Source organism: Sphaeramia orbicularis, chromosome 15, assembly GCF_902148855.1.
Source record: "Sphaeramia orbicularis chromosome 15, fSphaOr1.1, whole genome shotgun sequence".
NCBI lineage: Eukaryota > Metazoa > Chordata > Actinopteri > Kurtiformes > Apogonidae > Sphaeramia > Sphaeramia orbicularis.
The window spans coordinates 38,291,534-38,308,554 of record NC_043971.1 but is presented as its reverse complement, the minus strand read 5'-3'; the positions used below and the strand labels follow the sequence as shown (position 1 = coordinate 38,308,554).

At 36.9% G+C, this 17,021-nt stretch overlaps 1 protein-coding gene across 2 annotated transcripts in view; it reads left to right on the top strand.

Annotated features, from left to right (window-relative positions):
- The first annotated feature begins 9,257 nt into the window (after positions 1 to 9,257).
- Positions 9,258 to 17,021, top strand: part of gfra1a (gdnf family receptor alpha 1a) — a 334,792-nt gene continuing 327,028 nt past the window's right edge. For both annotated transcript variants that reach the window (XM_030156164.1, XM_030156163.1), the window contains exons 1-3: positions 9,258 to 9,755; positions 10,203 to 10,508; positions 13,453 to 13,533. In XM_030156164.1, coding sequence (XP_030012024.1) covers positions 9,701 to 9,755; positions 10,203 to 10,508; positions 13,453 to 13,533 — 442 coding nt within the window. In that variant the 5' untranslated portion in view covers positions 9,258 to 9,700. The remainder of the gene's footprint in view (positions 9,756 to 10,202; positions 10,509 to 13,452; positions 13,534 to 17,021) is intronic.

Genomic DNA, 17,021 nt, shown 5'->3' with positions numbered 1-17,021 from the left:
ATCTGGTAAATTTATTTTCTAAAGTTTTAGTACACTGCAGCTAAGCTAACTGCTAACTAGCTTAAGTCCTAGATGTGTTTACAAACAAACATTTAGCACAAGCATCCCAGTTGGGAAGTATGTACGGTGAATTGTCAAATCCCAAAATGTAATTACATATTTTAAATATGATATTCACAATTTAGAATTTGTTGTAAATTTGTTCATTTTATTTGGAAAATTTCATATACATAAAAATAAATATACCAAAACACACCCACATTTTAAAATCTTCCTATTGGAATTTGAAAAATATATTAAATCTTTAGAATTTATCTATAATAATAATAAAAAAAAAAAAAGCTCTAACACCCTGGCTATTTATAAACAATTCTTTAATATTGACTGAACCTTCTGTTGCATTTATTTATTTATTTATTTATTTATTTATTTTTGTTAGAGTTGTTATTTTTATTTATTTGCTTTTTTATACTATTATTTGTATTTGATGTTTTGTGTTTTTAAATCTATGCATTATTTTCTTAAACTTATTTGTTCAAATGCTTTGTCCTTTTTGACATCTTGTTGTTTGTTCAAAATTTATGTATTGTATACTCAAATGTTTTCAATAAAGTTGGAAAAAAAAGTTTGAAATTTAAAAAAAATTATAATTTCTGTCATCAGTTACACATACTGTTGCATCTAAATGTTTATATATTGTTATAACAAGCAATAATAATATCTGGTAAATTTATTTTTTAAAGTTTTAGTACACTACAGCTAAGCTAACTGCTAACTAGCTTAAGTCCTAGCTTGGATGTGTTTACAAACAGACATTTAATAATAGCAATTTATTATTTTTTAAAGTTTTAGTACACTACAGCTAAGCTAACTGCTAACTAGCTTAAGTCCTAGCTTGGATGTGTTTACAAACAGACATTTAGCGCAAACATCCCAGTTGGGAAGTATGTACGGTGAACTGTCAAATCAGCAATTTTTGGAGCCACTTGATCTGGCCTTTATCTGCACACATCTGCTGCTGTTGCTGTTATTGTTGCTGTTGTTAGCTAATTGAAGTTTGACATGGACTCATTAGTCAGTACATATTCAGTCAGTGCAGTGGTATGAAGTGAAAGGCTGCAGCAATCCACTGAGACACGCTGTGTAGAATAGATTTGTCACACAATTCCTGACTTTGACCAATTTTTTCCTGTTTCCCTACAGAGACTGAAAGCCTCTGATCCGGTGCCATGGAGCGCATTACGGTGTGAAACGTTAAACGACCTGAAGACTACATCATTCTGACATTCATTTGCAAAATTAATATCACATATTGATTGAGTCTTTTCATAAATCACCAGAGTGAGCCTTCTCCTGACTGGCAAGGTTCCCTTTGGAGACTCTGGAACAGCACAGTCATCAAATTGTAACTAGACAATTAGCCCCGATAGTGGCCTGAGCCTGTCGTTCACTTGTACCCATTTTCTGGATCTTTACACAGTGATGTCCTCCGTCTCAGTGGACATTTGACCTTTGACACATCTGTTCAACAAAACCCAAAGTCGGTTGAATAATGACTACCTTGTCGGATAAATTAATTCAATCACCCAGCTAAAGCCTCCCTCGCAGTAAGGTTATTCACTGACATTCAAATAAGTTATTTCATCCCCTTTCTGAATCATCGCTCCATCCTTGTGTGTGTGTGTGCAGAAGTTGATTTACTGCAGTGAATGCCAGCATCTTTTTGATTGATTTAGCCTCGATCTTTAATGCAGAAAGAAGCTCATTGACATAGTCTGGTCCTGTGTATTTAGTCAAGTGGATTAGCCTCTGAATACACTGCATGGACAATCAATGAGCCATAGGAGGAGTACATGTGACACTAGACATCATGCCTGTTATGATAATAAGAAGGCCATTTGAGGGTGGACTCCATCCCTTCTTGTTAGCAAAATGATCTAAATGGATTTCCCTTGTAAACCTGCCAGTCCTCCCCCTTCTCCATATCCTCAATAGCACAGAGCCTGCCTAGGACTGTGCAGTCGTTTAGTTGAATACATTAGTTTAGACGGGTCACTGATCCTTTATCTGATGCAGGTTTGTGTGAGTTAAATAATGACAGTAATGTTCATTTCTGTCTGAGGTTAGTTTTTCCTCACATCGATTAACTTAAACTGCCTGTTATTAGGTTGTAATATTTTCTATTTTTCACAATTACAGCTGTGGGATTTCAAAAAAACTTTATTAATTCCAAAATGGGAAAATTGGTAGAAGCATACACAGAACAATAAAAGTGCAAAAAAACAAACAAACAAACAAACAAAAAAAAAACTATACTGAACAAAAATATAAACGCACCACTTTTATTTTTGCTCCCATTTTTCATGAGCTGAACTCAAAGATCTAAAACTTTTTCTGTGTACACACAAGGTTTATTTCTCTCAAATATTGCTCACAAATCTGTCTAAATTTGTGTTAGTGAACACTTCTTCTTTGCTGAGATAATCCATCCACCTCACAGGTGTGGCATATCAAGATGCTGATTAGACAGCATGATTTTTGCACAGGTGTGCCTTAGGCTGGCCACAATAAAAAGCCACTCTAAAATGTGCAGTTTTATCACACAGCACAATACCACAGATGTCACAAGTTTTGAGGGAATATGCAATTGGCATGCTGACTTCAGGAATCTCCACCAGAGCTTTTGCCTGTGAATCGAATGTTCATTTCTCTACCATAAACCATCTCCAAAGCTGTTTCAGAGAATTCATGAAGAAGACTGAGCGAGGAAAATGGTGGTCACACCAAATACTGACTGGTTTTCTGACCCCCCTGGACCACCCAATACAGTAAAAGTGCACATTTTAGAGTGGCCTTTTATTGTGGCCAGCCTAAGTCACACCTGTGCAATAATCCTGCTGTCTAATCAGCATCTTCATATGCCACACCTATGAGGTGGATGGATTATCTCAGCAAAGGACAAAGGAGAAGTGCTCACTAACACAGATTTAGACAAATTTATGAACAATATTTGAGAGAAATAGGCCTTTTGTGTACATAGAAAAAGTTTTAGATCTTTCAGTTCAGCTCATGAAAAATGGGAGCAAAAACAAAAGTTGTGCATTTATATTTTTGTTCAGTGTATATATCTCCTCCTTCTTATTCACATTGGCTCAGAGACATGATGTCCTCCATGAGTCTAGAGAAGATCTGATACACTATTCAGGGATCAGAGAATACATATGACAAAATATGGCGCCCCTTCTTGGTATTTTATGAGAAACCCACAACAATAATCTCTGAGTACCCCCTCCCCCCCGATTTTTTAAAAATAAATAAGTAATTTTTAATGTATTTATTTATTTTATTATGATTTATTTTCTTTTCCCTTGCTTTTTTTCTATTGCCTTGTTTTTGTTTTTTTATATTATTATTTTATACTACACTTATTTATGCTGTTTAAACATAGTTGTTAATATATATTTTTTTATAATTTTCATTCCGTCTTCATACATTTTTTCAGTGGTTGTTTGTATCTGTTCATGTTTGGGTAGGGTTATGTGTTGTGTCATGGGATGGATGTTGTTTAGAAAATCAAGAATCACATTCCTGTATAGTGAATGTTTTATTCATGTTCTGTTATTAATAAAAAAAAAAAAGACCTTTGAAAGGAAAATATATATATATATATATATATATATATATATATATATATATATATATATACAGAATATAATTCAATATACAGTAATATAATAAGCAAACAGCAAAAACTTAAAAGAAAAAAATATATATACCTTGGTAAAGGTACAGCACTTACCACAACATAGCATTTTTTTCTTTCTGTAAGTTCACTTAATAAATAAATGATCATGTGGAAATTCTGTAGCATGATATTTTGAACTGTACACTATAAAAAATAAAGCACCCTTAAAAAGTTAGTTTTTTTCTAGTCTCTAACAGATTCTTCACACTATTGACAGACATTATGTGTTATGTTCACTCTCTTCCGTGGTTGTTCGTGTACCTTCATGTGGATCTCTTGCTTACATCTATACTAAAAAGTGTTGAAGTGTAACAAAATACACAATATGACATAATATGACAAGAAAAAGTTGCCTCATGTCACTCAATATCTAACATCCCATCATACAGCCACATGGATAATGTTCATTGTGTGTCCTTCATAGAATTTATTAATGAACAAAGGCCATGTTTGTTTGTGTGGCTTAGAGAATTATGGGAAACATGAGAAAACCCTGAATGAACTGAATGAACCAGAAGAGTTAATAGTAATAAATACTGACTCGTTACTGTAACACAGTTGTAGTGGAGCCAGTTGAAACATAAGTTGCTGAAGTGGATTTGCAGATGTAAAAACATCATATTTATAAGGTGTCCAAGAATGTCTTTTGAGAGTTATTCATCAGTGTATAAGAGAAACAGCATCCATCCTGTTAAAAAAGCATATAAACTGGGAATCAGACTGATTTTGATGACTGTCTTTTTACACTGGTTTATGAGTAAAATGCCTCCAGAATAAAAGTAGTTAAACTTGACCAAATCTGAGTCACTAATAAAGCAAAATGAAGTCAAAAGTACTAGCTGGTTGTAGTTTCTAAAATATAGTATTGGCCCAAAATGTGAAATTCTGAGATTTTTAACGAGAGAATGGGTTTTATTCAGAAGGAGTGTTTGTCTCAGAGCTACAGATCTACCTCAAAACAGTGTCTGGACATTACAGTACATTCACTTTTCAGGCGTTTTCTAGTGGAACATTTATAAATCCATTGTATAAATGTACATAAACCAACATATATTCATAATAACACACCATTATATATATTGAAAACATGAGCTAAGCAGCACTTTTGTAATTTGTTTTCTCATTCATCTTATTAAAGTATGTAAGGTTTAGCACATTTAATGTCTGAAGCAGATCTTTTCTGAGAAATTGTAGAGCAGTGTTATTTGACAATCAAAGTCAGTTTTATTGTCAGTTTTTTCCATATGTACATTGCATAAAGGCAAACTGAAATTACAAAACTCTAAGGCCCCACAGTGAAAAATGAACATAGTAGAAAAAAAATGAATAGAATATAACTCTGAACAGAATATAACTATGACTTCAGCATAAAGACTAATATTGAACTACAGCCAAGGGCGCAATAACAGGAAGAAAAATGATGATGAGTCTAAGGGCCCATAACTGACAGGGGTAATAGTAAATAATAGAACATGAATCAATTATTTTTTCCTGAAAATTACAAACCTATAGGAATGTTAGAAGAAAATACAGTTGCGGAAAAAATTATTAGACCATCAAAAGTCATGAAAACCAATGGTTATGCAATCAAGTACAAACTCCTGTGGGTATCATGTGACTAAAACAGACAGAGAAAAAAACATGGAATGCCTAAAAGCACTGTTTTTGTCAGTACAATGCCATAGATATTGATGTAAGAACTGAAGTGATTTTAGTTATTATCAAGAAAACACGGAAAATGTCTAGATATCAGCTCTGAAATTAAACTCTCATGAGCTGTTTTTGTTGTTATCATTATATTTGTCCAAACTAATGTACCTTTAGTTGTACCAGGCGTTAAAATCTCCCTCTCTCATTTTCTCTTCTATTTATGCCCCAGTGAATACATGTTACTGACTTGACTTCTTCCCCGGAGTGTCTGTGCTTTATCGCCTCACAGGTTCTCCCAAGATCATCACAGGTTTTCCCAGGATCATCACAGGTTTTCCCTGGATCATCTCTGGACCTGCTGCTGTGGTCCTGCCTCTCTCCTGCCTCCTACCCGCTCTACCAACTGAACCACAGCCGCCCTTCATAATCTCACCGACCTGGGTTAAATGAACCCATATGGATTTATTATTTACACTGTCAGAATTTCTCCTTTAACTCAAACAGAGTTAAATTAACACCATGAAAGTCACAAAAATAACACTCATTTGACTTCATTTTCACTCTGAAAGAAGTGTTAATTTTAATCATAAAAAAGTGAATAAATTAAAAATGACTTAAAATTCAATGTAAACAGGATGATTCAAAGAAAGCTGATGCATTTTTTTTTGAAACTTTATTTTCCTCTTTTTTTTCTCTGACAGTGACAGTCTGATAGAAATTGCACAGGTTCACCTGGTTTGAAATGCAGGGGCCAGGCAAATTAACACTGGAGAGATGCAAAACAACACTTCTCCTGAGTTAATTTCCACAGGCGTGACTAACTCTTTTCATTAACCCCAACTCTGAGTGACATTTAACTCACAGTGAGTTAAAACTACACTTGGAGAGTGAAAATTGACTCTCAAATGTTTAACCCTGAAATTTCAACTCTCCAATTTTTGCTGTGCTTGCACCTTTCTCATCAATCTTGCACAAAACCATAAAATCTATTGTTGGCAGAATATTGATCCATGCCTGCAAAGCTTAAACGTTTGTGGGCCATTCCACTGAATGGGTGCCATTTGCTTGTTATAACTCTTTCAAATTAAACTTCATTTTTTATCTTTTTCCAACACTGAATCTAATAACACACATATTTAACTATTCAAAATGTGTATTGGTCCATCTCAGGCAACTTTATTTCATTTTTTACAAGGTTTTTACGCGAACATGATTGCATTTTTCTCAGTCCTGTTACCAAAACTCATGTGACATTTAAAAAGCACACTTAAAAGCTTGTCAACTCATTCCTTTGTTTTCCTCTCAACAAAGTGTTTATTTTAAAGAAATGGTTGGTTACATGTTAAAATAATTAATATTTGTGACTAAAAAATCACTATGTATGCACACAAGTTGTAATTTTCTTAAAACTGCAAAGTCATTTTTTCATTTTAAAGGAGACCCAAACCTCAAATGTATCAAAATTTTTTATGATGCAATTCATTAAATACTTGGACAAAGAATGGACCACACATAATTGAAAAAAATCCAGTGGTTTATCTTTATTTTTTTTGGGAAATAGTTATTTAGTAACAGGAATGAACATTGGGTAACAGGAATGAGTGTGTGTGTGTGTGTGTGTGTTAGAGTGGTCCAAAAAAATTTTTTTCAGATTCTCTGGATTAGAACCCTGCATTTGGTTCCATATCTGGCCAAATTACTTCGGTCCAAATTTTATGCAAATTAATTAATATTTAGAGGTTGCACAGACACGTGCAGATTGCTCTATATACTATAACAGAACTAGCCAAATTAATATAATAATTTCAACTGTAAAACTTTAAAATCAAGGGAATAGTATTATATTGAGTAACATTCACTAATAAATTAATAAACCAGAGGATGCTACTCACTCCTGTTAGTGTTACTCAATCCTGTTACTCTTTATTTGAGTAACAGGACTGAAAGTAACAGGAATGAGTTTTTAGCACAGAATTAGCAAGTTCATGAAATACAGCCACATGGCATTCATGGAAATAGCATGAGGACACTGAGCACATTCTTGTGATTTGCAAAAAATATGTATTTTTAAGATAAACAAATAACATCTAAGAAATAATTTTGGTAACAGGACTGAGCGTTGAGATTAACCTTCTCAGTCACAGTTACAATATCATCATATATATAGAAAAAAAAAAAAGAAAGAATTTAGTTTTGATCTTCTTATGGCCTTCAGAAAATCCAGCTGATGTAACTTCCTGCTGAACATGGGACTTGTGGAATATTCCAAATTTTTCAGAGGGGAGAATGTGTTAGGGTAACAGGACTGAGTGAGAACCCAGGGACATGACTAAAATGTATATTTTCACAAAAATATTATGGATTTCTCGTGAAAAAAATGTATTTAAAGCATAGATGGAATAAGGAGTCACACAACAATGCAAAAAAAGAAAACATTTCTGAAGTATTTTAATCATTATATTTCATGGTAAAGTGTAGCATTAGAGAATGGGGACAGGCAACAAATGCTATTTTCCAGTGTTCTAGGTAGTTTTTATTAATGTTTTCAAATAAATATTTGAAATTTGTAATTAGATCAATGTGCAGGACACTTTGCTTAATAGTAAAATGTATTTTAGAGTTGATTTTCATGCACATTTATACATATAATGTCCTGGGGACGGAAATGGCACCCATTCGGTGGAATGGCCCTTGTGTTACTAAAGTGGTGAGGGACCACAAGTCCTTGGAGGCCCCTCTGACTGGAGCATAACGTGCCCATCCTGCATTTTGTACTGTGTTATATTCATGAATCATGTATAGAACAGATCCCATTTTCTACTGAGCTTTACTTTGAATCCACCAACAGATGGCGACACGAGCACAGACAGTGTCCACGCAGCTCTATCACACTCCTTAAGTTGACAAATATCACAAAATCCTATTTTACTGTGGCCTTTTTAGTGTCTCATCTGCCGATATCTCGCAAGACTTTTTTATTTATTTATTTATTTATTTTTATCTCCACAGTTGTCAGCCTGTGTTACATAAGAGCTTTCTGACATTTAGAGACGGAATCCACATTATAGCAAACAAGGAGGAGCTATACGCATGATTGAAATGCCATGTGAAATGAGACATGTGCTTGTGCAGCTGAAATATGTCCATTAATTTTAACACAAGTGGCACTTGTGTTGAAAGGGGCGGTCAAATCTGAGCTGATCCACGTGTGCACAGCGATATTACGCATGTCATAAAAAAAAAAAAAAAAAAAAAAAAAAATGCACTCCTGTCTGCTGCTCCTGCTCTTTGCCCTTTCCTTTTCAGAGTAGTCATCTAAAACCAGCCCACACACACACACACACACACACACACACACACACACACACACACACACACACACACACACACACACACACACACACACACACAATCCACAGTTCTGCTTTCATTCCCTAACATGTAAACGTAACCACATGTGCGCGCACGGTTTTAATTAACATTTTGTCAAACATTTTTTTTTTTTTTTTTTTTTTTACAACTTTTATTAAGATGTGAGCTGGAAAAGTCACTGAAAGCAAACACTATAAAGGTTATAATAACTCTGTAGAGATTTATAGTGACTGTGCAAGTCAGCAGTGTCGAAAAACTCCTAAAATGATCATCATTGTGTAAAATGTACCCACTGGGGACGCATGGAACTGTTTAATTCTTATTAGTGAGTACAATGCGCTTTATGCGTAAATGTTTATTTCCAGTGTGGCTTTTTTTGTAATAAGGAAGTGAGTGTGTTGTTATGGGAAGGAATAGGAGATAGGATTACTGTACTCAGTGTGAGGGGGGAAGCTGGCACTCCTTCTGCTGAATGCGCTAGACAGCAGTGGGGCTCCAGTTGGCTGTGTGCGCTCAGACGCACAGACGCAAGCATCCCACTGGCTGGAGTTGGAGGACACTCGGCCGTCTCAGTTCCACCGCTGCGCCTGATCCCTTCGTCTTTTGTCTCCCGGCGGTGAAAAGACCACCCGTACAGGAAGGGAGGATAGAAAGAAAGCAGCTATTTTCACCAGAAACTGTGACAGGAGTCGGGATTGGACACTTTTTTTTTTTGGGTTGTTTTTTTTTTTTTTTTTTTCTTCTTTTTTTGGAAGGGAAGATTATTTCTCACAGGAGTCGAACTGGATCTGTTGTGTACAGCGGAGCGCGCACTGTTACGTCTTTTCAATGGATTTCAACACAGTGGAAGTACTCTGGGAATTAAACTATTGTTAAGTCGCTTTTAGTGTTTTTTGCGCATTTCGTTTTCCAACAAGGATTTTTACGATTCACATGGAGAGGAAGACGATGTTCCTCGCAGCGCTTTATGTCCTCCTGGCTCTTTTAGGTAAGTTTGACTTGAGAAACAGATACGTGCGCGTCTAAAATTTGGAACTTTAGCGCTCCTATAATTTAACGACAATAATATAAGCGCGGTATGACAGAGGCATTGGTTTGTATAAACTCCAAAAGGAGAAAAAAAAAAGTCTATTAAGATCTGGGGCTGCGTCATGAAACAGAACTGGATGCGTAAAGCAAAATTCTACTGTTTCTGGATGCGTAATGCAAAAAATTCTACTGTTTGTGGATGCGTAATGCAAAATTCTACTGTTTATGGATGCGTAAAGCAAAACTCTACTGTTTTCTCATACTTGCTTGGATCATAAACTTATCAGGGTGAAAGTTTCATCCCCTGGCTTTATGCAGAATAGATGAGATTATAAGAAAAAAGCGCAGTAAAATGATCCAAAGTATCATTCTGTTGTGTTTATACTGTCATCATTTCTGTGTCCAGATGTGTTGTCCTTCGCCGAGGAGAACCTGCGTGCCGGGGCCACTCGGTTGGACTGTGTGAGGGCCAGTGAGCAGTGTCTGAAGGAGCAGGCGTGCAGCACCAAGTACCGCACCATGAGGCAGTGCGTGTCCGGGGGCAAGGAGAGCAACTTCAGCGTGGTGGCCAGTCTGGAGGCCAAGGACGAGTGCCGGAGCGCCATAGACGCGCTCAAACAGAGTCCCCTCTACAACTGCAGGTGTAAAAGAGGGATGAAGAAAGAGAAGAACTGCCTGCGTATTTACTGGGGAATCTATCAGACATTGCAAGGTACTTTAATGCCTTTCAGTGGAACTTTTTTTTTTTTTTTTTTTTTGTCTTGGCATAACCACTCCTAACCCATATTGATGCACATGGTTGGGGATTAGAATAGTATAATTGCTGCTTCTTCATGTCAAAACCTGATTCTTGATGTGTTGTTTTTGTGAATGGAGTAGACTTTCATATCTTGGGGAATTACCTCAGAAAGTTTCAGGTGGACAATCAATACCCTGTAGCCACTGTAAAAAGTCCATTTCCTATAGCTCCTTTCTCATCTGCTCTTTGTTAGGGTGATGATTCATTGTCTGACCACCTCCCACTTCTTTATTTATTTAAGGGAAGGGGGGGACTCACTATCAGCCTCCCCCTTACCTCCCCTAGCTCCATATTTATGATAAAACAAACACAAAAACTCAGCTTTATATCTACTATAAGCCAATGACGACACAGCAAGAAGGTCCTGAGTAGAACTGCAACCGATTAATCGACTCAAAGTGATCCAAAAAAATCATTCAGCCACAATTCTTCTGAATCGAAGCTTTGTTTCCTTCATTTCTCTGCTGTTACACATCGGTTCCACTGTTGTGTTTCACACGGACGCTTATTGTGACGCACAAAGAAGCTTCAATTCAGGAAAACTGCAATAGAATATCTCCCTTCAATCAATTCGAGTCGATTAATCGGTTGCAGCTCTAGTCCTGAGTATGATTCCAACACCAGGAACCTTTCTGTGTGGAGTTTGCATGTTCTCCCCGTGTTTTCGTAGGTACTCCAGCTTCCTCCCACCATCCAAAGACACTAGTAGGTTAATTGATCCACCTAAATTACCCACAGGAGTGAATTGGTTGTTCGTCTCTAAGGCTACGTTCAGACTACAGGCAAATGTGGCCCAAATCTGATTTTTTTGCCCATATGTGACCTGTCTCTGATCTGTTAAAGAAAGTCTGAACAGCACAAATCCAACCCAGGCCACTTTCATTTGTGGTCCTAAATCTGATATGTATCCAACATTTTGCAATGTGACTTCAGTCAGCATTTATCCGACCTTTACGTCATTGAAATGCAACAAATGTTACAATTCTGCGTTCCAGGAGAAGAAGCAGCAGGAAAACCATATTCACTTCCGTAAACACAGTGTGAGCCTGCGTGGTCACGTATTATGTCAAGACCTCTGTTGCGCATGTCACTTCATATTATACATTAAATGCTACTTCTATCAGTTTTGAGTATGAACTGAATGTGACCCTGAAGTGACCCACATGCACCAAAGCGGTCCTGACATAATATGTGACCACGCAGGCACAGTGTGTTTACAGAAGTAAATATAATTATCCCGCTGCTCCTTTTCCTGGGATGCAGAATTGTGACGTTTGTTGCATTTCAATGACACAAAGGTCGGATAAATGCGACCTGGTTGCTCAGACTGAAGTCACATTGCAAAATATCAGATATGTATCGGATTTAGGACCACATATGAAAGTAGCCTGGGTCAGATTTGTACTGCTCAGACTGTCTAACAGATCGGATACAGGTCAAATATGGGCAAAAAAATCTGATGTGGGCCAGATTTGCCTGCAGTGTGAACGTAGCCTATAATGGCCAGGTTGTTATTGAAAACTAACTTACCCAGTTAAATGAATAAATAAATAAATAATGATGTTTGTTGCATTTCAATGACATAAAGGTCTGATAAATGCGACCTGGCCATTCAGACTGAAGTCACATTGCAAAATATCAGATACGTATCTGATTTAGGACCACATATGAAAGTAGCCTGGGTTAGATTTGTACTGCTCAGACTGTCTTTAACAGATCGGATACAGGTCAAATATGGGCAAAAACATCAGATTTGGGCCAGATTTGCCTGCAGTGTGAACATAGCCTATATGTCCGGGTTGTTATTGAAAACTAAGTTACCCGGTTAAATAAATAAATAAATAAATAAATAAATTTTGATGTTTGTTGCATTTCAGTGACATAAAGGTCGGATAAATGCGACCTGGCCATTCAGACTGAAGTCACATTGCAAAATATCAGATACGTATCTGATTTAGGACTACATATGAAAGAGGCCTGGGTCAGATTTGTACTGCTCAGACTGTCTAACAGATCGGATACAGGTCAAATAAGGGCAAAAAAATTTAGATTTGGGCCAGATTTGCCTGCAGTGTGAACGTAGCCTATATGTCCGGGTTGTTATTGAAAACTAACTTACCCAGTTAAATAAATAAATAAATTTTGATGTTTGTTGCATTTCAATGACATAAAGGTCTGATAAATGCGACCTGGCCATTCAGACTCAAGTCACATTGCAAAATATCAGATATGTATCGGATTTAGGACCACATATGAAAGTAGCCTGGGTTAGATTTGTGCTGTTCAGACTGTCTAACAGATCGAAAACAGGTCAAATAAGGGTAAAAACATCAGATTTGGGCCAAATTTGCCTGCAGTCTGAACATAGCCTATATGTCCGGGTTGTTATTGAAAACTAACTTACCCGGTTAAATAAATAAATAAAATAAAATAAACAAATGCAATCATCAACGGTCATTCCACTTTCAGTCAGATTTGGCCCATGACCCTGTTTATAGCCACGGTCCTGTAAAGGCGGGCTACTTTTTGACCTCCTAAATCACTTTCTTTGAAGGTAATGGACCGTGAAGCCCCTTAGCGCTGGCAGTGCCATCTTAAAGTGTTGCTCACAGCAGGGGAGGGCCTTTTAGTCCCCAAACTGCATCCAGCCCATCACCAGCGAGTCGACTGCTAGTTGCGCAACACAGCTGACCAACCTGCCTAATCAAGCGTGTGGCTTTGTGCCAGCGTGGATATTGACTGACCCAAATAACCAATGTCACATGCAGGCCAATGTGAGGGGCAAAATATCATAAACAAATCTATCCATGGATTTACGCACCTGTCTAATATGTTTTTTTTTTTTTTTTGCTACCAGGTAATGACTTCTTGGAAGACTCGCCCTACGAACCCGTGAACAGCCGTCTATCTGACATTTTCCGCCTGGCTCCCATCTTAGGTAAGACTAAAGGTGGTTTTTTGGCGCCATCGTCACGTGGTCACTGTTTCATCACCGTGTCTGTTCAGATATGTTCAAACCGTGCATGCTCACTCTCTCTCTTTCCGAAAGTTCTGTATGTGTCAGATATTTATCCTCTCTTCCCTCGACCTCTCTCTCTCTCTCTCTCTGTTTCTCCCCTTGTTTCTCGTCCTGGCCGATCTCGCATGCTGGCTGGAAGTGACCTTGCATGGGGAGCTATAGTTCTGAGTCTCGTCACGCAGTGGATAAATGCTCCAGATGCTTCAAAAGGAGGGTTCTGTCGTTGTTTGCTGCTGTATTTCACTGTGGTTTTTTTTTTGTTTTTTTTTTGTGGAAAGCTTCCTCTCGTGGTTGTTCGAATCCACTTGTTGACAACAGTGAGTAGTTCTGTGCAGGACAGGATGACAGGCATGTTCTGTTTTTTTTTGTTTTTTTTTCCCCTTCTTCACATCTGTGTGAGGAAGCGATGCTGGATCAGGCCTCTAGATGGCGATATTATTCCCTTCTTCGACTCTACTCGGGTGCTTTGTGGTCCCACAGCGGAGAGAGTGTGTGTCGTGGGTATTTGAGAAGCACAGAATGCGGCGTAGACATGTAGGAGCTTAAATCTCCTTTATCACACTTCAGGTGATGAGAACCACGTCCAATCAAACAGACATGCTCTGCCTCCACATCTTCAAAATACAACACTTGATACGTTTGACCCTTTTAAACAGAGAGCAACCGTTTCCTTCTGTCTGTCATTTTCTTCTCACAATAGGTGGATTTCCCTGAAAACGTACGGTTTGATGATAAGAGTGGGTGTTGAAGTTCACATACACAATATCCAGCCCACACTCTCCAACCACTACATGACTAGTTTAGTTCTTTCTCAACAACCCTGTCTAATTTTCCAGTTGCTATCTACAAATGAACTCTTTAAAACCTGACATGTCATCATTAGTCGCTTTTCCATTGGATATCTGTGCAAAACTTGACCGATATTTACTAAATGTTGAAAAAACAGAAGTGTGATGTCCATTAAATCACAAATGCGATGATTTGTTTATTTATTATCGTGAGATGACACAAAAAGTCATTTCATAAACATGGCGACGAACGTAAATATGGTGTTGATTTAAAGATATATTCATTATTATTATATATTACTTCTCTATCTTGTACTAAATAAAAAAATGATTGAGTTTCCTGGTGTGTCCATACATACCGTGACATGTTTCTTCTTCTTCTTCACTTCTTGTAACATCCATCAACATCCATTTTTTTAATTCACCTGACTCTAGTTGTGAAAAAAGGTCTTTCCATTGCAGTTTTGATATACCTTTTCCATTGGACATCAGTGCGAAACTTGACAGATATTTACTAAATGTCGAAAAAACAGAAGTGTGATGTCGGTTTTTCCATTAAATCACAAATGCGATGATTTGTTTATTTATTATCGCGAGATGACACGAGAAGTCATTCCATAGACATGGCGACGAACGTAAATATGGTGTTGATTTACAGATATATTCATTTTTATTACATATTACCTCTCTATCTTGTACTAAATTAAAAAATGATTGAGTTTCCTGGTTTGTCCACACATACCGCGACATGTTTCTTCTTCTTCACTTCTAGTAACATACACCAACATTCGTTTTTTTAATTCACCTGACTAGTTGTGAAAAAAGGTCTTTCCATTGCAGTTTTCATATACCTTTTCCATTGGACATCTGTGCAAAACTTGACTGATATTTACTAAATGTCAAAAAAAAAAACGGAAGTGCGTAATGTCGGTTTTTACATTAAATCTCAAATGCAATGATTTGTTTATTTATTATCGCAAGATGACACGAGAAGTCATTCCATAAACATGGCGACGAACATAAATATGGTGTTGATTTACAGATATATTCATTATTATTATATATTACCCCTCTATCCTGCAGTAAATAAAAAAATGGAGTTTCCTGGTGTGTCCACACATACTGACACGTTTCTTCTTCTTCACTTCTTGTAACGTACGCCAACATTTGTTTTTTTAATTCACCTGACTCTAGTTGCGAAAAAAGGTCTTTCCATTGCAGTTTTCATATACCTTTTCCATTGGACATCTGTGTAAAACTTGACCGATATTTACTAAATGTCAAAAAAAATGGAAGTGCGTAATGTCGGTTTTTACATTAAATCACAAATGTGATGATTTGTTTATTTATAATCGCGAGATGACATGAGAAGTCATTCCGTAAACATGGCAATGAACGTAAATATGATGTTGATTTACAGATATATTCCTTATTATTATATATTACCCCTCTATCCCGCACTAAATAAAAAAATGATGGAGTTTCCTGGTGTGTCCACACATACCGCGACATGTTTCTTCTTCTTCTTCACTTCTTGTAATGTATGTCAACATCCGCTTTTTTAGTTCACCTGACTCTAGTTGTGAAAAAAGGTCTTTCCATTGCAGTTTTGCGTGATATGCTATTTGCGCTATGCCTGAAAAACCACCTCTTGCCAGCGTAAAAACTTGAGACTTTTGGTGAAATTGTCATTTTTCCTCTAGGTACACATGAGGGTCAGTGGAAAAGTGACTATTGACACACCCTGTGCATATGCAGTGTAAATGGCTTTAACTCTTTCACTTTGTGTGATTGAAGAAATTCCAACAGTTTCTGAAACCTGAGATGTTGCACTTTAAAGGCTTTATTGGGTCATTACAGTAATTTCACTCACGCCTGTACAAGAACCTAAAGAAGAAGCCGTTTTAGCAGTATTATAACATGCAGTAAATTGTAAATGACAGCTAGATTTTGACAGATCTGGAGAAAAAAGGACTCTGGAAAAATCACTCACAGCATATTTTCTAACCTTTTTATAGCCAAAAAAGAAAAAAAGTCCAGGTGGACCATTTTAGACTTAGGGTTTAAAGGGTTAAACAGTATATTTTTAACCTCCATTGTATATACAGTATGTCAAAACTAGTACTGTAGTGCACATTGGAGACACTTTCAGCTGTGTGACATACAGATATAGGGTTTCATTCTTTGTAAAGTAACTGACATTTCCTGCCTGAGTCTTTATGCTGATCGACAGCTTTTTATATTCATCATATTTTTCCAGCAGCACAGATCACACATCCGATCAGTCTGGTTCAGCGATTAAAGTGCAGCTCTAAAAACTTGGGTTGTAATTAACAAATACAGAGGAAACCGCTTGTAGTGATCACATCTGTCCATGTCAGATGTATCACTCCAGGTGGATGATGATTAAAACTGAGCTTTAATACGTCACCTGTGTGTAGGTCGATACCTTAAATTGTTAGTATTAGTGGTTTTTGTAGATATTTTGGTACCTGCTGTGTTCAAATATGGACAGTATTTCGTTGTCAGGTCTTGTCTTTAATATGTTCATGAGTTTAATGTTGAAGTTGGCATGGCAGAAAATGGACTGAAATAAGAGAAATACACTGTAAAAAAGAA